Genomic DNA, 26,803 nt, shown 5'->3' on the forward strand with positions numbered 1-26,803 from the left:
CCTGTACAACACAACATCTGTCAGTGCATAGGCGATCGAACAGATAGGAGAGGGGCGAAATGAATCAATGCCCAAGAACGTCTCCCAAGGGAGGATGAATACCAACGGTAGAGATTGAATCTTCTGAACCAAATTGAACATTCTCCTGCTGAGAAAGACGAATACAACTGCTGTTTGAAAACCACAGTGTCCCACAATTATGTCTGATGTATTCACTTGTTATAACTCACAGAGATGCGTGTTCTTCGCACGGCATGCCATCTCCACTTTTATGTGCTGTAAACCCTGAAGAAGGGGCACGGCACCGAAACGTTGATTTGACTGAATTTCAGTCAGTCGGTCACTTGTAAAGATCTCCTGCCTGGGTGTTCTACTCCTTTTCCACATGATCCAGAGGGCCATATTTCTTAGCGGTACTAGGATAATGAATGTACAGTCTAAATGGTTTGGAGATCAGTTGGTAAATCAAAAGCTCTTTCCTGCCCTGGGCTGGCTAGCCCCTGGTGAACTACATTTTTAAAACCACCACACATTCGCTTTAATGGGACAATTTGTTGGCATAGGATAGACTGAGGATGTTGCAGTACAGGCTGATTCATAGCATTAGGATTGATCTGTATAGAGTACAGTACAAGCCTAACAAATGATCCTGTGTACAGATACTAAATCTCTCTGATTGTCACATTCAGTCTGGAACTCTATTGGACTGACTTGCGTGGTGTCTGGTCCAGGCTAATAACTGCATTTTTAAAGTAATGACACTCAAAAATGCTACGGTCTTCTACCTTGGAATTCGATACAGACAACAGTCCTTGCTAAAGTGTTCAGGTCAGACTGTCTGTAGCGGGAAGGGTTACAGCGTCTACATCAAGGCATTGTATTTCAGCTGTGGTTCGACCCCCTGTTAATCAGACCTGAAGACTTGCCACTAATTAAACCTGTTGAGGTGACTCCTTTTGTTAATTTAAATTGCAAGTACACACAGAGGATTAGTTTTTAATTTACGCTTGGCGCTGTTGTCGAGTAATTATCAAGGTTTATTTTTATACCTTCGTTCATATTCTCATTTCATTTTAACTCAAGCTCATAAACGCCATTATTCTTGTTGGCAGTCAATATGTATTTGTTCCAATTCCTTCACACAGTACCTCTTTCCCATCGCTACAAAGAGAACTGCTTTGTCTATTCTGAACATGGTATTTACAGCCTGTTGGGTTATGTGTGTGCTAGTTCTTGACAATACTGACTGACACACCTAGTAAGCAATAATAGCACACATTTCATTTAAAGAGGTGCGTTTCACTCAAATGTGTTTCATGTGACATTACTTCTTTTAATGTCGCCCTGACTGTCAAAGAGAAATGTCATGTAGAGAATATAATGGGCGTCTTACTGTTTTGTCACACGTAAGTTATGGTTATTATCAATCAAATGTGTAAAATTTTCCATTTTACTGTACATCACTTCAAAGCACAGGCACCTCTTCTGACGCTCTCATTTATACTGTATTAATGGTGTAGATGACATGCAATTAAGAGTGTGTGTAAGATTGTCACTCACAGACAATAATCAACTGAATCTGCATTGCCTCAATTTAACCTCAGTCCCTTGAAAGTCATATTAACATGTTTAGACTATAAAGGATACTTTAAGCTTTGCTAAACATTGGGCATGATGGTGTAAGTTGAATAGCTGCTCTAGCTCAGAAGCCAGGAGATTCCTTAACCTGAGATCCCCTTTGCAAGGTTGCAACCTTTGTAGACCCCTTACATAGCGACACCAGCCAAGGTATTGATTTGCATTACTTGTGAACCCGCAGGTGGCTCGTTACACTGTTAAACATTTTGAATCCACTTCACACTCTCATTTCTATTATTTTTCTCTTACATTTTCAATCACCGTCATTATATGCCAATTCTGGTGTTAGAAAAATCATTTACAGGATTTACTGCTTACTTTATTTGCCAATTCTCCTGCAGGTGTGTTTTTCAATCCTTCAGGAGTAAATATAACCCCAGGAAAAATAATCAACGTGGACATGCTTTGGTTTCTACTAAAAAACAAAAAAAGGTGATTAGAGAAACAGGCGTTGGTAACTGAATCTGTGTACAAATAGTTGTCCTTTCCATGGAAACAAAGAACCAGATAAACATGGAGCATTCAGTAGCCTGGCACTGTGACAAGGCAATACACCTCGGCTATCTAAGAGATTAAAGCTTACTTGTTCTACTGCATGGCTCATTCAAGATAACATGCTCTCACCTCAATGAGTTAGCCTTCATACAGCAGACATTTCCAATTATAGAAGTACAGTACAAACCCACACACACGCACACACACACGCACACATGCACACACGCACACACGCGCGCACACACACACACACACACGCACGCGTAGGTCTTTTTTTTAGCCATTTGGAATCTATTCCATTACTACAGCACAATAATGAGTTTCTCTGAATTAAAAAATAACTTAGACTATGATGCAATAACAAAGTGTATGAATGGAATGACATTGGCCTTGTGCGCTTCGAGCAAGAATGTGGAGGGGAACCTGGTGGAGTTTCATGTTTTCCCAGTGATTGTAGGTATCACCTTGCATTCATCGCATGATAAGGTTGGCAACAGCTGCTTTAGTTCAAGCACGACCTCTAGAGTCCTTCTATACACGATATCACCGCAAGCAGGCCTAAGCATGTGAGAAGACTCCTTCTCAGCACAGACTTTTTAATTCTTTAAACACAACTCATGAGTTTTGCCTTATAATGATTACGCTTACCAAGTCATATAAGAATCTTTTTTTTTTTTTTAATTTCATAAAAAAAATAATTATGCAAGCTAATTAGCTTGACCTTGATGAAATACATAATTTCCATTATTCTTAATCAAAAGATATACTATGGTGCATGAATTCATTCAGTTATTGTTCTCTGTCAGGTCCTAGGCTTGGTATTGTAGTGGCTGTGAACAACACGGTCGATTCATTGCTTGATCCTAGTGTGGTACAGACCTGTCCACTCTCCCGCATTCACCGGGAGTCTTATGTATTTTGGACCCTTCACTGGGGACAGATTTTCTCCCCTATTCTACTGTTAAACCACCTTATGTCAGCAAACCTTTAATGCCTACAAAATTCAGAAGAATTCTGTTCCCTCATGGAAATCAGTTTCCCCCACCAGTAATTTACCAGGTTTCGTCTGGGCGCGTAATCAGACGAATATAGACTAACCCTCACCCTTAACCTAACCTTAACCTTAGAAAAAAGTGTTCCTTAGGGATTCAGCCAAAACAAACCATGGCAAAAGTGTGGAAGACGAATCAGCAGACCACCTGTTTGCATATAGTACAATAAACAGGGGAAACTTATTTCCATGGGGCACTGAATTCTGTGTAACATCAGTGTGTGATTACTACAATCGCAGTCTGTAATTAGCAGGGTTTAGGACCCAGGGGAGTCTTGTGGAAGGCATGCATTCATGTATCACGGATTGCACAACCCCCCCCCCCCAGTTTTGATTTTTCCTATTAATACACAAAGGAGATACAAGGGGGGGGATATAAAACACACTGCAAATTGCTGCATGTCAGACATCAAAATGATTCACAAGTACCAACAATTGCTTGTGCACTGAATGCACTGAAAGTAAAGCACCATCCATTTGAAAACAAAAAAGAATGTTATTAATATCATCAAATATTTATATGACAAGGGCACCTTGATCTCATCCCTTAAGATAAAGCAGCACAGGTTTATGTTTGTCACAAAAATGTGTTTTCCGGGTGATTATTTGTAAACTACACACAGTAAATTAGCAGTGCAATAATAAGGCAAGATATACCTCACTGGGGAAAACAGCTTACAGCAGACCTCAACTAGACCGTCCACTACAGAAAAATCATATTGTATATAATACCACAGACATTGCACAACATTGCACAATGCACTCCATGCACTGAAAGTAAAGCACCATCCATTTGAAAACAAAAAAGAATGTTATTAATATCATCAAATATTTATATGACAAGGGCACCTTGATCTCATCCCTTAAGATAAAGCAGCACAGGTTTATGTTTGTCACAAAAATGTGTTTTCCGGGTGATTATTTGTAAACTACACACAGTAAATTAGCAGTGCAATAATAAGGCAAGATATACCTCACTGGGGAAAACAGCTTACAGCAGACCTCAACTAGACCGTCCACTACAGAAAAATCATATTGTATATAATACCACAGACATTGCACAACATTGCACAATGATCCTAAAACTCCAGCCCATAGGGTTCCGTTCTACACTAATGTGTATTGGTTACTTCACTGTGATACCACTGGCATGTCAAACATGAACATGTTACCACTGTGCCATTATTACTAGCAATGATGACTCATGCCATTGTACAGCAGCTGCTCTTGTGCTACGAATTCCACAACATTGTAGCCTTTCCATTGTACTGGACTACCACACTCCAGTCCGGTATATTTACCAACCTGGTGATACTTCCCAATCATTTCCCAAGCTCTTAAATTTTGCAGTTTATCATCTGGGAAGATACATGAGTCTCTTTGTATAAAGTTAACCCAAGACACAACTTCAAATTTGGCACAGAGAGAAGAACAAGAGGGCATGAGTAAAAGGAAGCTGAGTAAAAGTAAGTTTAGAACAGAAGGTAGGAAGCACTTTTTTACACAGAGAGTTATAAATGCATGGGATAGACTACCAGGTGAAATAGTAGGATCTAAAACACTGGGATCATTTAAATAAAGACTAGATGCTGTGCTTTTAAATGAGTTCTCCCCAGTAGGGAGAATGCTTTGCTAACAAGGGAACAGCCTTGATGGGTAGAATGGCCTTTTCTCGTTTCCAAACTTTTCTTATGTTCTAGTGTTCTAAATTACTTTGAAGTAGACTGTTCTTGATCCCTATTGCAACTAATATTGCATGAAACTTTGGACTGATTTAATAACGTGGGATGGTGGTGTTAGCGAGAAAACTAGAATCAATAAAGAAAAGATTAAAATTGGGTGCAAAATAGCAGTTGGACTTATTACAGCTTTACTGTGTCTTGTACTATATTAACTACATAATTTATGGAATCTATTTCTGTAGTTCTCAAACTAACTCCTTTATCAGGGCAAGCACCAATGCTCAGTGCGAAAACATTTCCAAACAGGATAAAATGTTAATAACCTTGCTGTCAGCTATTCTGCATCATATTAAGAGCATGTCTAAAAGCAAACCTTGTTAAGGAATAATACATCAAAAGAGTCTGCTGCTGTTTATTAAAGCCTAGTTGGTTTACACCACTTTTCCAGACTTCAAAAGTTTAATAGGAATATATATCAAAAGAAACTCTGCCTCCATGCAGAGCTACTGAAGCAGACATTCTGAATCAATTTCAGGTGCCACTGGGTTGACTGTTTGCTTTATTGTTTCAGTGTAGGACCGTAGCATATGGTACAGTCAGTAAGCATTTTTGTCTGAATATGGGACAGAAGGGCTTCAGTCTGGCAACACGTAAAGGAGAGCCCGTGTAACTGGCTAGCTGGCTACGTGAAGGCATCAGAGCAGTTGATGCCTAATTGAGGATCACAGAATAAGAGCCATGGTGATCAATAATCGATCAATTGATTAATGGTTGCATCTCCAATTATAACCAGCCTGCATCAGCTTTTGACCTGCCTCATATTATATTGCTGATATGGTGCATATGTTCTGTGTTGTTTATACTGTATGATACAACTCTGAAATACAAAGCCTGTGATTTGAGCTATAGTGTAGCTTCAGAGTAAGAGCTGTTAGGTTGAGGAACCCTGCCTCCATACCTGTTTGAAGAAAATGTGTTTTAACTGCATCACTAGTGACATACACTGCATGGCCCCTTTATTAGGACCTCCTATCACAATTTGTTAAAGGGAAGGAAATCCCTCTGAGATGGAATCACTGTGTTACAGAAACACCCTCTTGGCAGCAACGCCTAGGTTATCTCTCAATTATCTCAAACATTTGATACTTGCCTAATCCAGGGCAAAAATTAAGTAATACTTTACTGACAAGTCACGGTCACACGCTGTTAGTCTAAAAGGCTGGGATGATATTTATAGCTAATTTCATTGCAATTACAGGACACTGTAATTGCCCATGTCACCCATGGTAATTCATTTGTATTGTAAATACACAACCACATGTGTAATACAGCATACTTAATGTCCATGTTGTTAGTAGCTACCTACTACTATAATTGTGTACTTACTGCATTATAAACCCTTACAGAAAATTAGGAATAAAGCTGAGGGAACACCAAGCCACTGTGTGGATTGGAACTTGGTTTCAGGGCACTGCATGGCACACCAGGGGAGACTTGGGGTTTGATACAACAAAATTGCCTCAAACTAGGCCTCCCGGTCTCCTGCAATAGATTGGTAGACCAATCTTTACAGAACTAGAACAGGGATTCCTGTTCAACTAAACGCTGCTTTTTCTTCCAGTCACCTTTCCTGCGAAGCGAGCTGTGTGACGTGTCGATTCTCCCACACTGACGTCGGCCACATTTCTTATGATATGTCACAGTCGTCGTGCATTGGGATAGCCTTGCTCTCTGAATTGATCAAAGCCAAAGGGGCGGGTGCTTTATGGTCGAGGCTTGTGGTTTGCCTCTGGAAAGGAGTGTGAAACTGCAGCTGTGCTTGACGTCTATACCTCAGAAGACATGGCATGTTTAAGAAGCAGGATGATAACATCAAGGTCCACAGTGCTAAATCCCCTTAAGAATTACGGAGCAGTAGAAATGAAGAAAACACTGTCTTCATGCATTGTATTGAGCACTTGAAACGGATCTTTTGAGACAACTATCATTCTTGAACGATCTGTTAACAGTATGCCCCAGGCTTGTCAAAAACAACCCTGTACATGCAACGTGGAGCTGTCCAGACATTATCACCACAGGCAATACCGTATATTATATAGATTAGCATTCTGTTCAAACAGCCACTTGATGATCTGCACCACGCATTAAAATGTGGGTCCTCTTTACTTCCAGACATTTCACACCTAAAAGAAATGGAGAGTCAACCAACAGTAACAATTATGCCTATGGGACCTGACTTGTGGAGCACCCTGTAGCTAATTTTTACATGGGAGTAAAGGCAATGGCAAACGTCACTACTGTGATGCTGAGCTGCCCTTATCCTCCTATCTGCACCTGTGTTCTACCATTGACCCTTAGCACAGGATCGTTGCATTACTATTGCAGTGTCGCTTGTATTGCAATCGAAGATCACTGGCTATGGCATATTCAGAATGTTTTACTATTCGCTCAACAAAAGCAGGTAAACACACATGCATTGCGCTAATAAGGGACTGTGGTGTTTAAACCACATACTCCGTTTATGTCGATGGAGAAGCTATGGACTCCAGTTCTCATGAAACTGACATTAGGACTGTGAGTGAATGTGATTGCTGGATACTGATATTGATCCAGTTCTCATGCTAGTGAAATAAGAGTAGCGGGGTGGTCACAATGTTTTGTGTTTTAGCATATTTAAGTAGAGAGTAGTGGAATTCTCGGCACTAGGGAATTTATAAACGCCACTAATTCAAATCCCTAATTTAAGCACTATATTGTTCAACAGTAGAACGCAGTATGAAAGGATTACTACTGCACAGTTTCCACAGAAAATGAATAGGTACCGTATATATTACACCCTCCAGAGCATCTTAACAAATTATAGGCCCCTGTGATTTTCAATATTCCACTGGAACCTTTCTTGACTGATGGATATGGAGAAAACGCTTCTAACAGGTGCGTGTGTTTGTTCTTTACGCACAATTTGCTGACTGTACGATTCCAGCTATGAAATGCAAGCGCCTATTCTTGTAAGGCTTGACAGCCTCCTCCAGAGAATCGCTGAAGGTTCACAAAGTATTTACTTTTTTTTTTTTAATTTTATTTTCTATGTAGACCACACAGCAAAGAATACAGCGTCTTCTGTATAGCGTGTTCAAGTTTAAATAACTGATAGTTTACAGTGCCAAGAAGTGGTAGGTCGTTCATTTTAATTCATCCATTCAACTGTTGTTGTTATGGTATACTAAAACTTTCAGTAGTATACCTGATCCAGAAAAATACTCCATACACATTTGCTTACTGGGGGCTGTATACTGGGTGCATGATTAAAAAGAACACCTTTTCAGTGCTATCTACCTGCACTTCACTGAGCGGCCAGAGAAACAAATTAATCTGGATTATGATTATTCGTGCAGTCTACACCCATTGCTATTAGAATCAATTGACCTTGGCATACTCAGTAAATACACACACAAGGTAGATTAGCTAAAACCGTGTGTTACATGTGTCTGGTAAATTAGCCTTGAACAACTGAACACACATTGCTGGAGACACGGGTTGCAAGGGTTTGACACGGGCCCATTTTGTCACGCGGGACTTCAAGAAGCGAATTCGGGATTACCTTTGTGCTTTGCGCATTACTTAAAATTACTCAATGCGTTGTTTTTTAGGCTCCCTCTCAAGCAATCCCATTACTCGATCGATTGGCTTGTTGAATAATTAATGCCGTGCATTTATATAACATTCCGGACTACAGAAATATATTAAGGGTTTAGGGCAGAAACTGTGAAATGATTTAGAGATATGTTTAGTTAGTTCCATCTGCTAAAATAAATTGGAATTTTAACAACACCTGCAGTGGTGCCAAACCATTGGGAACTGTACAAATTCATTTGGCAGGAAAAGTAAACATTTAATATTATTAAAAAAAAAAAAAAAAAAAAACGGCTATGCTATTAGGTTATTGGTATTAAACAGATTTGTACGCATTTTACAGTATTTAAGTGATTTTCCGGTACCATATTTTACCGGCTTTAGGACCTAGCAGAATCTGTTGACGGCTGTCGAAGGAGTGGTGGTGTATCTACTCCACTGTGAAGTATTGAGCACTGACTGTATGCTGACTCTCGTTTCAGGTGATTACTTTTGAAAAAAATAAGACAGATAACTGGATTTGTGACTGGACAGGTACCGACCGCATCTCCCTGAAAGAAACACAAAAATAAGACCACAGTCAGTGTCGATGGACTTCTCTTCTTTATCGGTTTCCGACACTATATTTAATTCCACCTCTGGACGTTTTCTTTTTTCTCGTGTATTTTTGTATTTGCAAGAGAACGTCTGCCGGTCGCTTGTATGTTTCGTTTTCAATTTTTTGTACTGCAATATTGTACTTTTTTTTTTTTTTTTTACGGCAGGGTCATTTCTGCAGAGCTTTGCAGTCACCGCCTGCCCTTGTTTTAGGATCAATTTATTTCCGAGTTTCTGGAATTAGGTTGTGGCTGCACTCATGAATTCGGATATCAATATATACCTCGGTAAAGAAAGGTCCATTATAATGAGAAAGAGAGCGATGTTGCTGAGAAAGGGCTGCAGCTTTGAAATAAGGAGGTATGCTATTTTATTGTATTATACTACTGTCAAACTATCCTGCCTGTTTTACTAGACCCTGACAATCACTTAGACTATGTGTACAGTATTCTGCACCAACACAGCACTGACTTTGAATTTATCATACAGTTTAATGATTTAGGGCTATTTTTTTTTACTAAGTAGTAATGGTCATTTGCTGTCCCTTCACTATATATGGCAAGGTGTTTGCCTAATACGTCATTGTTAGAACTTGGCAATGTTTTTTTTTTTTTTTTTTTAATTTGTACTCAACAGAATGTTGCAGCCATAATGTACCCGGGCTGTGTGAGGCCAGTCCAAGTTGCGCGCATTGCTGCCCACATCTCACCGGTTACATGCTGCAATTGGACCAGGAGCCAGTCTCATGAAAAACGCTGTCAGCTATGCAGCTGGTAAACACTGTGTCCTGTCACCGTGTTAGTTTGGGAACTGAGAGCATTTGCAAAGCATAGAAAACAGCACTGGCGCTACTGTGTTACAACGTTTTAATAACCCTTAGCTTAGGAGCTGTGATATTATTAAGAATGAAAAAAAGGCTTTGTTTTGTACCCCGACCTCCATTTAAAAGAAACATACGATGATGCACTAAGCATCTTGGCACACTTCATACTGTAATAATACTTATTATTATTATTATTATTATTATTATTATTATTATTATTATTATTATTATTATTGCTACAATTGTACATAAACATTGTATACATAATATTAAATGTTAATATTATATTATTAAATAATAATAATAATAATAATAATAATAATAATGTGTTGTAAACACAGGTGTAGTCTACTGTATTAGTAAACTCTGCACTTACTGTGAACTTCCTGTAGGAAACAAATGATGCTGCTTGTTTCTGTCTTTTATGTATTTTTAAACACATTTCTGAGCCTCATAATAACTACATAAATGACTCTCACATTGCGTTAATAGTCTGTCCTCTGGGGACCGGAGAAGATAACTGTGAGCAAAGTACTGTGAAACGCGTTTACTTGCATAGATAAACTAAATATACTGTGACTTATTCAATTCTATATAAAAAAATAAAAAATAAAACCAAAAATACAGCCAGAAACCGCGGTTAACAAAACAATACAGGGGTACTGTATTTAATCATAATTCTGTAAAACTGAAATTAATTGAAATTTAAGTTTTGAGTCATGCAAAGCAGCGTTGTGGCTATGTGTTGGTGCACACAGAATAAGACAGATAAGATAAAGATGCATAATTATAATCATGTTTTTAGAAATTCCTTTAAAGATATCTTTATTCAGAAACCTTTTCCATTCAGCATCAAATACTGTATAGTGTATCTCATTATCGGTCGTAATCTAGTCCATTAGAAACTGTATTTAGTGGCTGTGTTTTCACCACTAGGTGGAGACATAACTGCACAAAATCCACTAACTGGTCAAAACAATGGCTAAGGCGTAGCTCCCAGCACAGTGCTGAAATATGGCTTTGACAGTACTTAACTCAGTAGCGTTTCCTATAACATGTTATCTGTACAACAGTATGTCACCCGTAACCCCCCACTGCTTCATGTACAGTATGCTCACATCTGGCTCACAGTATCAAGTGGAGGTTTCAGAACAAGCCCACAACAGGAGTGTACGCATCAGGAATGAAGAGCAAGGACAGTATGGAGAAATGTAAGCTCCATCAGCCAAAGTGTGTGTAAGAGCCATCAGCCAAAGTGTGTGTAAGAGCCATCAGCCAAAGTGTGTGTAAGGGCCAGCACCCTCGGGTTAACAGCAGCCAGCAAGACTATAGGAAACTAGAGTTAGACAAGATTCCATTCTGTGCAGTGTGTCTTTGGCAGGCAGCTGGAACAGAAGAGCTGACCCTGAACTCCAGTGAAAGTACCCGAACACTGGACAAAATCAAAAGTTAAACACTGAATTGCAGCTGGCATTAGAATGACTCAGAAGGATTGCAATTGAACATCAGATACAGGTAGGGAGCCAGTAACACATGACGTGTGAATGAGTCTTTAATAAAAAAAAATAAACAGTAGGTAAACAGTCTAACCCTGACTGGCTATATACTCAAAAACACAGCATGTTATTATAATATCATTAAAGCAGTATCTCGGACACTTGTTAACACTTCTCTGCATTTCTCTGCGAGAGTCCGTATTAAACAGTTTCATTACTTTAATGGAAATACAAAACCTACAAGGGGTGGAAAATGCTCAAAAAACATGAAAACATATACAAAATTACCCAATTTCAACTTCAAATTTCAATTTTCAAATGCACCAGTATTTCCTTTAGCCCCTGTACCTTTCATTATTGTATTATTGTGTTGATCCCCTACTCTCCCAGCCTTCTCTAGACTTTAGAGATCTGCAGTCCGGGAGTCAGGGTAAAGTCCTCATTAACACTGTGTGTGCGTGTGTGTGTGCATGTGCGTGCTGTCGGCTTGGACTGACCTTTTTAACCTTTTCAATGACGTTAATTGAGAGGCCTGGAGTCTCAAAGGCCTTCCAGGAGATCATGTATACAAACAGCTCAGTGGCTTCCATGTCATGATGGATCAGCTCAGTGCTGAGTAGATGCGAGATGACAGGGCTCTATAGGGGATTGCCTCAGCCTATATTTAATCTGCAAACCATCTGGAGAAGTCCATTCCTGCTGCAAGGGCAGAGCTGTAAATGTGGAATTGCATTTGCGTGGGTGGGAAACCCCAGAAAGACGTGACGGGAACACAAATGCTGTTGGGCTGCATATACATGAATTTAGCAATGCTTGCCCCTTATGCAAGCTTACCATAGTAAAAACATAGCAAAGTGTAATAAAGCATAGTGAAAGCATGCTAAAGCATAGGCAAGCATGGTCAATTATAGCAAGGTTTGGTAAAGTATATATAAAAAAAAACAAACATGGCAAACCATGGTAAAATATGGTAAATGCATAATCCTATAATCCTGGGAATAGCATGGTGCAATTTCACAAATATCATGCAGACATACTGTGCTCAACTTTTACAAGACACTTGTAGACACTTTTATCTACATCTTCACTATAGGTGTTAATACATTTTAACGCAAGAAACATGCAAAGAAATATTGCAATCATTTATTTATAAGTGAAATGAAACCTTCTCATTGTGGCTTCTCTGATTGGTTTCAAATATTTCCACTATGTTTAAAACAAATTGGAAACTGACACCCTTAATACTGACCATGCTCATCCCAAGCCAGGTAACTGACTGTCTGCTAAATATAACACAGGTAGATATCTTTATTCATTGAGCCCATACCTTCAACAGGTAAGAAAACAAAGGAGATGGTCATTAACGTTCATAGTGTAGGGTTAAGAAGACATTTCCATGTGGCTTGATTGGGTGGGATTTACAATATGTTCAAAAACTCTTAGACCAAATTTAACGAAATGGAAATCTGAAACGATTGTCTGGTTTTGAGGAAACTACACATAACATGACCTTGTGTTAGGAGCCTCTACCCTAAGTATAGCCGTGCTGTGGTGCTCTATGTAGACTAGGTCCTGAGGCACAGCCAGCTGATGCATGACCTCTGCAAATTCAGTTGTGATGTAGCTCAGAAAAGCACAACGCATGGGATTTTTTTTTTCAAAATATCTTTTTATTCTGATATCATTTGACAGGAAATGCCAATACAGAGTACCATGAGCTTATAGGGTATTTCAAGGTTAGAAATGTACAGTAGTCCTGCACCCGGCACCCTGCATCCTGGGTTCAAGAACTCCCCTTGTTAATGTATCTTATTAAAATGACCAAGTGTCCTGCTAAATCTTCTCAGAACTGATCACACATCATAGCATGAACAAGCCTCACCTGAGTTTGTAGGCTTCATTTCGGAGTTGTTCGTGCGGCTATAGGAGAGGGACAATTTATGAAACAAGGGGCTTATTTCTCAAACTGGGAGCAGAGCTGCTGTGCATTTCTAACCATGAGCAACTGCAACATTTTTTATAATGTGAAAAAACAAGACACAACGTATAGGGCAAGATGCTTCAAGCTTTTTATTCCTACAGATCAGTCTGTTAGAAAACGGCAGGTCTCAAGTTTAATTTCACACTGTTACCACACTGTGGACCTGTACTGTTAATATAGGCAGCATTGGTGCAACAAGAAATCTACTCACAGATGGTCATAGCTCACGTGTGCAGTCATCATTCTCAGCATGGACATCTGGGTTATCAACTGGTGCTCAGTGAAAACACAGCAGTGTGCTACATGTATCTGATGGAGGCTGGGTAGATCTGGCTGCTGTACGGCCCCATAGTAAGTTTAACACACTGCAGAAAGACTTGACTAGTTTGCTAGGGTAGCGTTTCAATACCATTACCTCGCTTCACCTACAGGGGTCAGCATTCTATTCCAGCTCCTGCTCCAAGTGGTTAAAAGCGGCAGTTATAATCGTTTGTATGCAGACAACAAACAAATCTCTCCCCCCCCTGCAGCTGTTTGTTATGTACCATGAAGTTAACTGGGACTTGTTGCAAGGGGGGAGGATGTCTTTAACATCTGTTCTAATTTATATATTAAAATCCTGCAAAATCTAGCAGTAGCTGGTTCCACGAATATGGAGCCAAGTAACTCTTCCTTAGATCAGTTCTAAAATGGCTATGAAGTGTGACACTGTATTTACCGTGACTCCAGGGCTGTCTGTTTCTCTGTGAAGTGTTGTGTCGGTATGGTATTAATATAATAATAATACTGATATGCTCTAAAATGAGTTGCTACCACATCATATAACAAACTTGCACTCGGTCAACCTGAGTCCTCTATCAAAGGTAGATTTGCAACCTCGTTACATAGGCGACATCTGAACCAGACCGTCCAATAAGAAAGCCACTACTCTCTATTCCATTGTTAAAAAAAAAGGTAATTGAAGCCGTGACCTTTCTTGCCCTGTGTCAAGTGCAATTCTTTTCCAGGGGTCACAGGGTTAGAGAGATGCAGCAATTCCAATGAAAGACATATATAAGAATGCGGTGTAAACCGAGAAGCTGGGTACATCATGTATGACAGATCAAAGTGGCTTCGTAACAAAATCATATCTAACTTATTTAGAATGATTGCATTCCCATAGTTAACTGATCTGTAATAAGTAGTATTCCAATCTGAGATCTGTATTCTAACTGTGTACCATTATACTGCTGTCTTTCCTTGTCGTTTTCATAATCAGTTTTCCAGCATGCAGGTTGCATGTACTGTTTAATATGTGTAATAGAAATGGCTACTATGCTAGTGCAATACAAATTTATAGTGAGGGCGTTTCACTCGCTCGCTCAAGGCTGACCCTACTAATCTGTATGTTCCAGTACAGTACTTGATCAGCCAGCGTAATCCACAGTTTATGTTTTTACGAGAATATTATTCATGAATGCCTCTTTCTCAGCCATTTTATCGGCAGGGTTGGGACTACAGCAGAGGTGTAAATTGCTTGCAATCGCTTGCAGACATGATTCAGCCTCTGACAGCTGCTTGGCGCTAATGTTATGTATATACAGCACGTAACTGTATTAAAGACACTGCTAGGTTTTTAGCTTTCGTGTTCTGTAAACTGCAATAGTGCTGTAGCATTTCCCACTTCCAGCATATTACAGAAACCATACTGAGCCTGAATAGTTACACTGATTAAATTATATTGGTTTCTTTTCTTCAAAGGATGCGCTGTCAAACAGCTTATAAAAGTTCACAGAACAAAGCACAGCGGAGTTGGTCTTTATTGAGGTCTGCCTAACAACCGGGTAAAATGGGACAGGAAAACAAGGGCGATATTGAAGAGTGCAAGATAGGAGTTTACACTCATTAGAAGTATACGCCATCATGCATTAAACAGATATCAAATGCCTAGGCTCTAATCTTCAATGGTATAATTAAATGACACAGGAGCAGTACTGGATAGCTGGCTATGGGCGTGCAGGATATCACACAGGGGAGACTATATATTGATTAAAAGGCAGGTCTAAATACCACTAAAATGAACTTTGTGGAAAGCAGCATCTCTAGCTGTGTTTGCGAGGCTCTTTCCTGTATTTCTGTCTTTTGAAACAAGTAAAATGCCAGGATTGATGGAAGTTAAATATTTACACAGAGGTGGGATTTAGCTCTTCCTACTGTTTAGATCAGTTGAATAGTTTGCAAAAAAAAAAAAAAAAAAAAAAAAAAATTTTAGCAGAGATCTAGCACAGCTTCTTTACATCTATTCAATATCTGGTCAATATCTCGGAGATGGAAATAAGGCTCCTATTGCATAGCAGTTTCCTCCATTCCAGGTGTTAATTCGCCACAGTGTATCTGTAACAAGCTCAGGTGTGTCTTATTAAACTCATGGGAAAATCAGGAATGGATCAAACTGCTATGCAGTGGGAGTCGTATTTCCAACCCTGTATCTGCAACTACTACCTCTAAATACGATGTATAACAGAACCTGGGACATTGTGACAAAACGTGGAGTGCACATATATGATGAAGCCCTGCAGCTGATCCACCATGGACTATGTCCTAATCCGGTCCTGCACTGTATGGTTAAACTCTGATTGTAAGAGATGGTCCCCAGTGAATGAGATGGTCCCCAGTGCATGGGATGGTCCCAAGTGGATGGTATTGGTACGGAAGGCACTTAGCCATCCAATTGATCATCCTATCATGTTATGCTGTACCAATTTCATTTCAATAGCGTCCTTTGTGTTCAAGCATCCCTGGGCACTTAAAAAATCTGCTGTTAATTGCTTGGCAGTAAAAGGACAGATAGAATCTTTAGAAGCTTAAAGTAGAAGCTGAAAGTGAGTTCCAAAGTGAAGGAGCTTCATAGTGTTTTATTCAAGTTCTTGGAATTACAAAGAAAACGTTATGGGCAGATCTCTAGCCTACAGGCCAGTTTGAAAGGGACAGATTACTCACACGAACAGGCAGGACCAAAACCACGGACAGCTTTATGAAAGTGAGGAGGCATTTTAAAATAGAAAGCTTCGCTGGAAGCCTGTGTACCATAGTGACCTGACAGCAGGGAAAAAGTGACAGAGCTAGACTTGGTATGTGTAGCGGTTGCAGAATCTTAAACCGAGGTCTGGTGTTTGTAGTGAGGTGCAATTCTACATGCTGTGGATTGCAGCGTGACCTACTTTTTCCTACAGGCACCTGTCAAGAATTGAATTGTTTGTGTTTGGTGAGGTTTGTAACTCCCCTATACTGTAATTTACAAGAGCTGTGTTAATCTGTGTAAACCAAGAGCCACCTGTACCGAGGCCACTGGAAATAAACCCCCTCTTTGTGTGTTGGTTCAGAGACTGATTGGATTATCAGGGTGTGGTTGACTGACTCCTCCAGGGGTTTTCATTCTGCTGCAGCACTACAGTGGCTGGAAGACAAAGCATTAGTTGGATCATGATGGGTTTGTTAAATGGCCCGTAAGGAATCGACCGCTGTGTTCAGCGCCACAGGCACTTTACTGCTCAAAGGCCTCTTCTGAAAAATATATTGATCACAGTTCTTTGGTCAGATGTTGTGATGCAGATTTCAATGTTATTTCTTGGAAAATCTTTTAAAGATGGATCTATTAAGATTTTTCTGTACCGGACTTGAAGCCGATAACCCGCTAGTGTTGCAAGTGGAGGAAGCCACTTTGAAGAATGTGAGCAATGAACTGTGTTAGACAGGAGGCTGAACTAAAATAGAATGAAATAAAGAATATGAACATCTTTTAACTAAGAAGAAAAGCTGGTATTTATACAGTACTTTATGCAAAATGTTTGCACAATTATATTATTCAGAGCAAGTCACTTAAAGTCCTTGTGCTCCGTCCTTTGGATGTAAAAAAAAAAAATAAAAAAAGTTGTGATGCATAGTTCACCCCCTAGTCTCTAAGTCATGTTGAATAAAAGCACCTGCTAAATGACCTAATAATAATAATAATAATAATAATAATAATAATAATAATAATATTCTTGAATGAAAAACACAATGTGATTTCAAACAATATATTTTTTGTTTACAGTTTTAAGATTTTCGCTCCCCAAAAGTAAAATTCGAATGCCTGTAGTAGCATAGGTCAACCACAAGAGGGAGAAGAATTTCACTGGATTCACAAAATAAAAAAAATAAAAAAAAACATTTGAAATTGAATATATTTTAAAAATTATTTATGTTTTTTTCATGTAAAAGTAGCTAGAAGCTTGTTTTATTCACATGTCTGCCATAGCCCGGTGATAAACACATGTGGAGATAAATTATTTGAATGCGTGGGGTAACTATAAGGGGGTTGGAGATGTGTCTGTACAGGGTGTAGAAGGGATGGGGGTACTGTTCTGTGGGGTGTATTTACACAAATAGTTTTTTAAAGAGATGTAATTGTGATTTACTACCTGTAAATGAACTTGGCGATGCATGTCCTGTTCGATGATGCTGCACAAGCCCCAGGTGGCAAAACCCTAACTGTGATGCACACACGCGAGAGATTAGTCTTCATATCAATCTACAAGTGCACTGTGTTTCATTACACTTTACTAGGCTTTTGCCAGGAAACACAACAGCTTGCCTTTCTAAAGGAAAATAGGTGTGTTTGTGCCAGTGATTAAACCTTTAGAGAATTTGCATGTCAAATATACTTTTCATGTTAGCCGGGCTGCAAATGCTTATTTTGTGTATTTAATATTTGTTCTCAATAATGAGGTCTTTTCTCCACATGTTACTGTTGTACACATGTACTGTTGTCCTATACACAAAAATCTTCTCACTGATTAACTCATTAATATGTTGTCTCTTGAGTTGATATGCAATTCAATAGCAACAATGGACTGAGGTCAGTCAGGTTTTAAGTATCTTATTTATGAAACCCTGGTGTTTCAGCATTTGATATCAGTGTATTGGTTGAAGCACATGCGTGTGTAGCTCAGATGTGTATTGGTGGAAGAGGAGGGAGCTCATCTTTGAGTTATTGGGTGTGGAGCTTATCTGTTTGTTATCCTCTGGTCCAGCGTATCACCCAGATGGACTGATAGGGATGTGGGGTTCTGTCTCGTCAGCAGCCCGGTATTGGAGTTTAATCAGGTCACTGCACAGACTCGACGGATAAGGATAAGACATTGTCATCCTAGCGGTCCTAGCTATCGGGCCACAGTTTTGCAAAACTCTGGGTGCGACCATCTGATAAGGTCAGTGTGTGGACCTCGTTGCAAACAAGATCATTTTAATGAGCTAAACTGCGGGAGATACAAGCTTCTAGCCCTGCTCTATCACGGAGCTCCATGCTGGGAATACAGCACAGGGATTCTGGTGGAGTTGAAGGCCAATGGTTTTTTTTAGATGCGTTGCTCACTTTAAATCAATAAAATAGACCCAGTTCCTGGTACACACTGTCGTATCACGTGTCTGACTGTGTGATATATAAGGCCTTGGGCAGTTAGATAAAGGTTGGCCAGAGAATGAGTGAAAGAAATAAATGGCCATTGTGTCGCAGATCCTAAAGGAATGACCGCAACCTGTTGAATTGTTTAAATAGATACTGTAGAGATTCTTTCTTGGAGGAGGGAGGAGAAAAGAGTCATCATTCAAAACCAGGAACCCCAGGGCACAGAAAGCCAGCTGCTCAACGTGGCGAGCTGAATGATTGCACAACTACCAGCTGAACGAAAACTGGTCATTTGATTCCAGCACCAGTATGTGCAGTGTCAGTCACTGCCAGATGGGGGCAGTATGGAGAACAGAAAAAAAACAGCAGCATTTAATAGCTGTGAAGCAAAGAGCCTTGGGGATGCAATAAATCACCCGTCACAAGAATAAAAAACTAGCCTTATCAGAGATCACTCTGGGGTTTGCCTTTAGTATTTGCAGCCATATAAAGTATGTATTTTGGAGTGGACAGCTGTGCTTGCAAGCAGGGCAATTCTTGAGCAGATTAGGCTGGGATTGATTGAAATTCAGTGCGGATGTATTCGATTGATTTACTGCCATGATTCAGAGGAGCTGCGCACCTAAGGGGATACAGAGCAATTGGAAACATGATGAATGGAAAAGGCAGAGGTGCAGAGAAGCACTTCATTGTAATCCGAAAACTAATGACGCAGAGGCACAGCAAAGTTGCCTTTCAAGTTGTTTTAAGTTTCTGAAACAATAAAAAAAAAGGAATTTCAGACCTAATGCAGGACATATGAAAAATATTAGCATAGCATACTGTAGTAAAATAGCTCAGAAATACCAGGGTTTATTAATGCTAATTGCAAGTATTTGTAAACCAAAATGTTCTTCCGTTTCAATTGGTTTTACAGCACATGTGTCAAGGTACAGCAGTCTAAAACTGGTCCTTCAAGGGTCAAAGTATCAATCCCCACCAAGCAGTGTTTATAGATTCTGGTCAGTGCAGGAACCTGCTATCTGCTATTCACAGACTGAAAACGTGTTTCTCAAAGTTTCACAAAAGTAGGACTTATCAAGTAACTGCATTGTCTGTTTAAAATGATGGCATTTGTTTTATTTAGGTTTTTCTCTGTGGGAGTGTAACAACTCCCACAACTAACATTGCATTTAAGGGTAAAAACAAAACAAAAAAGGTGAGGTCAAATACATTGAGGAGTTGTCTAAACTGCCAGACAGATTTGTTTTTATAAGAAATGTTCATTTCCAAGCAGCACTAATTGATCTTGCCTGACTGCATTATAATAAATATAAGGAAACAAACTTTCATATTAAGTTAATGTAACAGGGCAGATGTTGGGCAGGAATCAGAGAGCACGCACACAAGCTGGAGGCTTAGCCACTGTTGTACATCTGCATTCATGGTTTTAACCTCATCTCTCTCTCTCTCTCTCTCTCTCTCTCTCTCTCTCTCTCTCTCTCTCTCTCTCTCTCTCTCTCTCTCTCTCTCTATATCTCTATATATATATATATATATATATATATATATATATATATAGGATAGACTGTTACTGAAATGAAATGAATGCATTCATTTAAAAAGAACCATCACAAATAGTCTTTGCTGTTTTTAGTTCCTATGAGCATGTTGCATCACATTTCCAATGTTGACAGAGCAGGATTTGCATCCCACGTACCCGCAAGATTGTAACACTAAAACAAGAGCCGAAGACTCCATTAGAATTCCACAGATGACTCATTGTTTGGCAAAGTCAAATGTCACAAAATTGTCAGGTGGGGCGCTGAGATGTCATTATATCATAATAGCTGTAGGGATTGATTGCTTCAGACAAGTAATAAACTGGATACGTGCTTGCCTACACTATTCATAGGCGGCGCATTTTTTTTTTCATTTTTCATCCCCGTAGCTGCACAGCATTGATAGAAATGCATTTAAATTAAAATGGTTGTTTATTACTTTCTATGTTGAAGGTAATGTTTTGGTGTTCAATTGCACAGTCTGTGCCCAAGGGCATATAAGGGAACTTTCCACATTGAACACCCTTTCTGTCTTCAAAGCAACTCCGTGCATGTGACTAATATCAAAGAACCAGCCACACATGCACAACTCGATAAGATATGAAGAAATCCGACTCTATTATGGAGCAGTGATAACTGGAAGGTAAATAGAAACCACTTGATTTAATAATCATGCATGGCATTTCAGTATATACTGTAGTAGTTATAGAGATAAAAAGAAGCAGGGTGGACAGGGACACCCTTGAGAAGTGGGAGGGGGCTGGTGATCCAGGCGCCTATCGATTATCATTGTGATTAAAGTTAATAAGCAAGGTCCTACAGATATGCAGCTGATTGACAATATTACAGGACTGCAGCAAGCAATGACTCAGCACACTTCTCGCTCGCTCAGAGGTCTGTGCCCATTGCTGTGATATGGGGATATGAGCAGCTCACACTGAATGGTTCCCTCAGTAGAAGTGTCCTGGTTTTGGTTTGAAAGCAACTAGACAGGTGTGGAAATAAGACTCCTATTGCAGAGCAGTTTCACCCATTCCAGGTTTTAATAGGCGCTTGATTAGCCACAGTGTATAGGTATCAGGTGTGTCTTATTAAACTCATAGTAAAACCTGGAAGGGAGTAAACTGCTATGCAATGGGAGACCCTGCTAGGTTGGCTAGTCAGACTGCTGTCTTGATGGCAGTGGAGTCCTGCATGTTCGTCTGGAGTGAAGGAAAGGTGCTTCCTCAAGGTTAGTCTGAGCTGGGATTGGAACCCACAATCTCCTGGCCGATGAGCTGGCTTTTAAAACCTGACCCCACAGCTCAGTTGGCAGAGAATCTGGGTGATCAAATATTTATTTGTCACTGGAAAGCTCCAGTCTGTGTCTGTGAGTGAGACTCATTTCTGAATTTTTTAGTGGTCTGTACACACAGAGAGTTACATGAAAGCAGCGGCTGTTTCGGGCTGTCTGAATGATTCTTAACTTATGGTCAGACTGTAGAAGCAATACTATTTAAAGTAATAGGCAGGGATATGTGTGTGTGTGTGTGTTGTATTTTAAATAATCCGTATTTCTACATTGGCAAGAGCGGGTGTCCCCAAATGAGAGTCTGAACCCTGCTACAAAACCAGTTTGCCACTGACAAGAGTGGTTGACTGCTATGTGTTATTCGCATTACACAGGCTTCGGTACACAATGCACCATCTGTGGGCCTCAGTGCACTGTGTAACGCTAATATGCATCCCCCCCACCTCACTGCCTCTTTTCAGTATTTTTTTTTTCTGTACCAGTTAGTAGGCTTGACAGATGCTTATCTAAATAGAAACAACATCATAGAATCACATAGAGCACACAAGTAAAGTATCCCTTGAACTGTTAACTATGTCTGTCTCTAACAAGTTAGGATTTGTTCTTACCAAGTGTGGTCTATCTAAGAAACACTTAACAAGTCTGCCCAAGAGTTCAGACCTGTGGGGGTGTCAGCCCAGGATCACCTGAAAATGAGAAACGAATGCTAGGTAGATGTTAATACAGGAAACCAGCTTTACCATCTGAAAACCAAAAAGGGATTGGACTCCATTTGCTTCTAATACCCGGAGCGGGTTCTGCTAACAGTGACAATTCAGTTTTTTTTAAAATGAAATGCATTTAAATCCATTAATCTTCATTGTCATGTTACTGTTCCTGCTGTTCGACTCTCTGCAAGCACAGGGAACGTGTGCCAGTGATTGCCCCGAGTTCCCCCAGGGAGCAGAGACTGAATCGAATTGGCCTTTCTAGCCCTATTGCAGATGTCATCCAAAAAACATCTGGGATTACCAGTGGAATAAATCAGAAATGCTGAAGCCAAACAAGCAAAAAAGAGAAACAAAAAAAGAAAATCAATTGAAGCCGGTGCCTGTGCAGAATTCTGGATAGTTTCAAACTCTTAGTAATCCTAAATCTGTAGGCATGTCTGAGTGTGTGTGCTTGTGTTACAGTGAATGATGAACCGCACAACACGAGGAAGCATTTGCTGCATCTTTCCTGTGATAGTAAGTGTAGGGAAACAGGAAGGCTTGCCGGTAACGCACCCCTCAAACAATGTCGTCTCTCCAAGTACAGCTGGTACACCAAAGGGTGACCATGCAACACTCTGCCCCTAGTGGACCTAGGGCATACTGCATTTGTTTAATGTTTCTTTTTTCTTACTGATGTAAATACCAATCCTATCCATTTAGCACGTGGTATCGTCCCATGCTATCCGTGCAGCATTTATTTTTTTGTAAGGCTGTTACTCATAAGCCAATCTGTTATATCACAAGGGCAATAATGTGGGATAAGCAATGGGAGGGGTTAGTAATGTTAGAACTGTGGTACAGTTCCTGATGCGGCGACGCTTGGCTCTTGTTGAGGACAGGCAGGAAAACCTTGGGAGGAGAAGGTCAAGATGAAGAAGACCCCCCATATTCAAGCCCAGGGTCACTTTGTTTGGGGTGCTGGAGGATGCGGTGATAAGGCATTGTCGTCTCACTCTACAAGTCATCCTAGACCTAACAGCTGAATTTCACCTTTTCATCACCTGGCTGACTGTCCTCCTGGTAACACAGACAGCGTTGACTTTCTCCACTATAGCGAACCATATGGCCTCTTTTGTAGCATAACTGCTGTTGGCTGAGGCTTTTCCAAATAACTCAATTTCATGCTGAGTGACCTCATTTCCGTGCGCCAAGAGGACTTTGCTACCCTTCCTTTTGTTTGGTTTGATTTTCGTGCTCCACAAATCTCATACAGCGCCTGCTGCTCTCTGCTCTCCTGACTCACCTCACCTCTGGGCTGCAAGTGCAGCCGCTAAATACCCCGATGCACACGCGGCGCTCGTTGCAACCCTCGTTACCATGACTGCAGCTCATTATTTGTGCGTGTTGAGTAATTTGCATTGCTCTTAAGCTTACATAGGCCGCAGTGCAAAATAATTGCCTGGCTGCTAGGCAATTTGGATTCTGCAGCCACAATTGTTTGCACTGCGCCTTTTCTTACATCAGCCCCTGAATCTCATCAGAGCAGTGCAATATAGCACCACCCAGCACAATCCTCACATATTCAATTCCAGTGTGTTAATTACTGCTCACAGACTTCCTGTAGGGTAATTTATTCCTTACATGTATCCATAAAACAGAAGGAATATTATTTGTAACAAACATTAGGGAGACTAATAAAGAAGCCGTATGTAAATAGCTCTGTGAATGGTAAATAATTGGGTTCCATAATTATCAGCTACAAATACGAAAGAAGGTTGTGTGGGCTAAGCATAAACCAAATTGCTGGCAGTTCTCAATGCAGTTGTAGAGTGTATGTTCAATTTGCTGGGGCTAACATGCCCTATTACCATGAATAAATACGACCGGAAACTGGGCAATTTGTAAATCTTTCAGGAACATTACAGAAAGACTACGCTAGTATCATTCATTATAAAGTTTCAGTGTCTTGTAAAAAGAGACATAGATTACTACAAGTATAAATTTATTAGATTAGTTAACCTGTATATTGGTCTGCAGTGCTAAGCTAATTAATTACCAATATAATTGTGTGTGTGTGTGTGTTATATATATATATATATACACACACACACACACACACACACACACACATACATTGCATTCCCTAAAGTACTGTTTCAGATTAAAAACACCTTGAATTGCCCATAGACACACATAACCTATTGGAGACTAATCAAACCGAATCTATATTGATCGCAGATACGCAATACTGCATAGATTCAGTTAAGTGGTGTTGAAGATCTCATATCTAGTGTATTGCGTTACATAAGTGTTTAATTCCTTGTACAGATGCCTAGTTCTGTATCTGTATTTGCATTCCTATTGGAGTGGCTCTAGTTTACATATACCTCTCTCTTCATTTAATGAATGGTCCATTTATACTGACAGTTTAAAAAAGCACTTGAGCTGCAATGCAACCCTGTTTCCCCTGCTAGTTTACAGTGTAGCAGCTAGGAAACGTTTGAATATGTGTCTGCCTAGTACAGATACATGGTTAACTGAAGGAATACTAAAAGAACAAGTATAACATTGAAAGACTGTCTCTCAAGAGTTTGCAGTTTTCTAAGTTTCCTTTAGTATTACCACAGTACAGTTTTCGATTAACTTTTTTTTTTTTAATCTGAAACCAAAGGAATATGTTATTTGATGTTATTTTTAGCCTGGACATTTGTAATTCATTGTGTTTTGTGGTCCATACTTGCTGTTGGTAGGCAGTCAGTCACCAGTTACCACAAGGAATGCACTGGGACACACTGAGCTAAGTGTAAAGCTTTCAAATCTAGAGCCAGCTCGATATTTTGATTTGAACTGAAGTATGTCTGACACCCACACAGTGTTTGTGTTTATATATAATGTATATAACTGTGTTTTATGGGTGTGTGTGTGTTTAACAACATATTGCAAGCATTTTAGGGAGAGGTCGAGAGATCTGAAGCCTCTTTTACGAGGAACAAGAATCTAAAGCCCCTTTCACAATGGCAATCCTTCCCTAGTTCCAGTGACCCCACTCAGGATATGGGTTGACACGCTTTGACCCTGTTGTGAGCGAAACAAAATACTTGACTGCCGTTCATGAGCGGACGCAATAACAGACAGCCGGGCCTGCGTGAAGGTTTCACGTCCGCAAGGAACGTTTCTGTTTATTCTGTTTAGACATATTTGTGTTGATTGAGACACAGCATGAGTCAGATTGCAGCAGGGATGTAGAAACATTTGCTATAAGTAAAAATTTGGCAGATGGTTCAATCCAGAGAAGCTACTTCCGGGGCACTGATACACGCATTGTTTACTCGTGTCTGTTACCACGTCAACCCTGCATTATCAAAAACAGTGTGAAATCACATACCCGACCCGCATGACACCGGGTTCTGCCCGGGTAGGTTCTGACCCGGATAGATCATGCCAGTGTGAAAGGGGCTTAACAGGATTAAGTAAAATATGCAGTATATATTTAAAGATTAAATACTTATATTTTAAATTAATGTTGCTGTATATTTGGCACCAATACAGAAACTGGTAGTACAACTGAACTACACCTGAAATAAATAAATATCTAGGCATAGGCAAGTGCGCTATGTGAAGGTCTTTGGCAGAGTGGCTATGGCTATGAAGACTGTAGGAGCACATTTTGTCTTGGTTGAGACAACACCCTGCCATGAAAGATTAAAAAACAAAATTTATTGCTATGCAGTGAAAATACAACAATATTGGATACGTTACATTATTATCATAATTCTTGATTCATACGTCTTAGAACTTCTCACTCAGCCTCTGGATTAAATCTAAATTATGGCGCCGCCATATCCATTGTGAAATATAGCTGTGGTGCTCCATAGACTTTGATTTGACTCAGGCCCATGTGAAAGTAGAAGCTCTTGGGCTCAACATGCCTGAGCATCCATTGTGTTTTTGTCCTTCATCCACTTGGTGGCATTGTAAAATATTGGTTTGACATGAGAACAGTTTGAAGCCTGTTAATGGTGCACAAGATGTGCAAAACCATGCCCAGCTCATTAATATTAAACCTGGGTTTGGAAACTGCCAAGTGACTCTATGTACGGTTTTGAGAAGCCTGTCTTCTGAGAGAGAGAGGGAGGGGGGCTGAGGAAGATGTCTCTGTGTGTGTGTGTGAGTGAGTGTGTGTGAGTTTGCATGCCAGAGAAAAGCAATGAGATTTTGAGATTACGAGCCTTTATTTTTACAAAGAACATGAAAAAGCTTTTGCAGAGGGGAGCCTGTGATCTAAATTTAGCAAGAGTTTTCTTCTTAGATTATATAAATGGTGAAGACTTCAGGACTGGTTATGTAAAGTGTACCATAGATTATACAGCATTTAAGTAAAATATGCAAAGGATCAGGATTCGTTTTAAGGTCAGACGCTGAACCTTAAACGAATTCCTGCAAATTTGACAGCAATGT

The 26,803-nt window shown here is 39.9% G+C and overlaps 1 protein-coding gene across 1 annotated transcript in view; it reads left to right on the top strand.

The window, feature by feature from the left end:
* Positions 1 to 8,929: 8,929 nt before the first annotated feature.
* LOC121306680 (GTPase-activating Rap/Ran-GAP domain-like protein 3) overlaps positions 8,930 to 26,803 on the top strand; it is an 80,061-nt gene continuing 62,187 nt past the window's right edge. The window contains exon 1 of the mRNA XM_041238511.1: positions 8,930 to 9,456. Coding sequence (XP_041094445.1) covers positions 9,356 to 9,456 — 101 coding nt within the window. The 5' untranslated portion in view covers positions 8,930 to 9,355. The remainder of the gene's footprint in view (positions 9,457 to 26,803) is intronic.

The sequence above is a fragment of the Polyodon spathula genome, chromosome 49, assembly GCF_017654505.1.
Source record: "Polyodon spathula isolate WHYD16114869_AA chromosome 49, ASM1765450v1, whole genome shotgun sequence".
Taxonomy (NCBI): Eukaryota; Metazoa; Chordata; class Actinopteri; order Acipenseriformes; family Polyodontidae; genus Polyodon; species Polyodon spathula.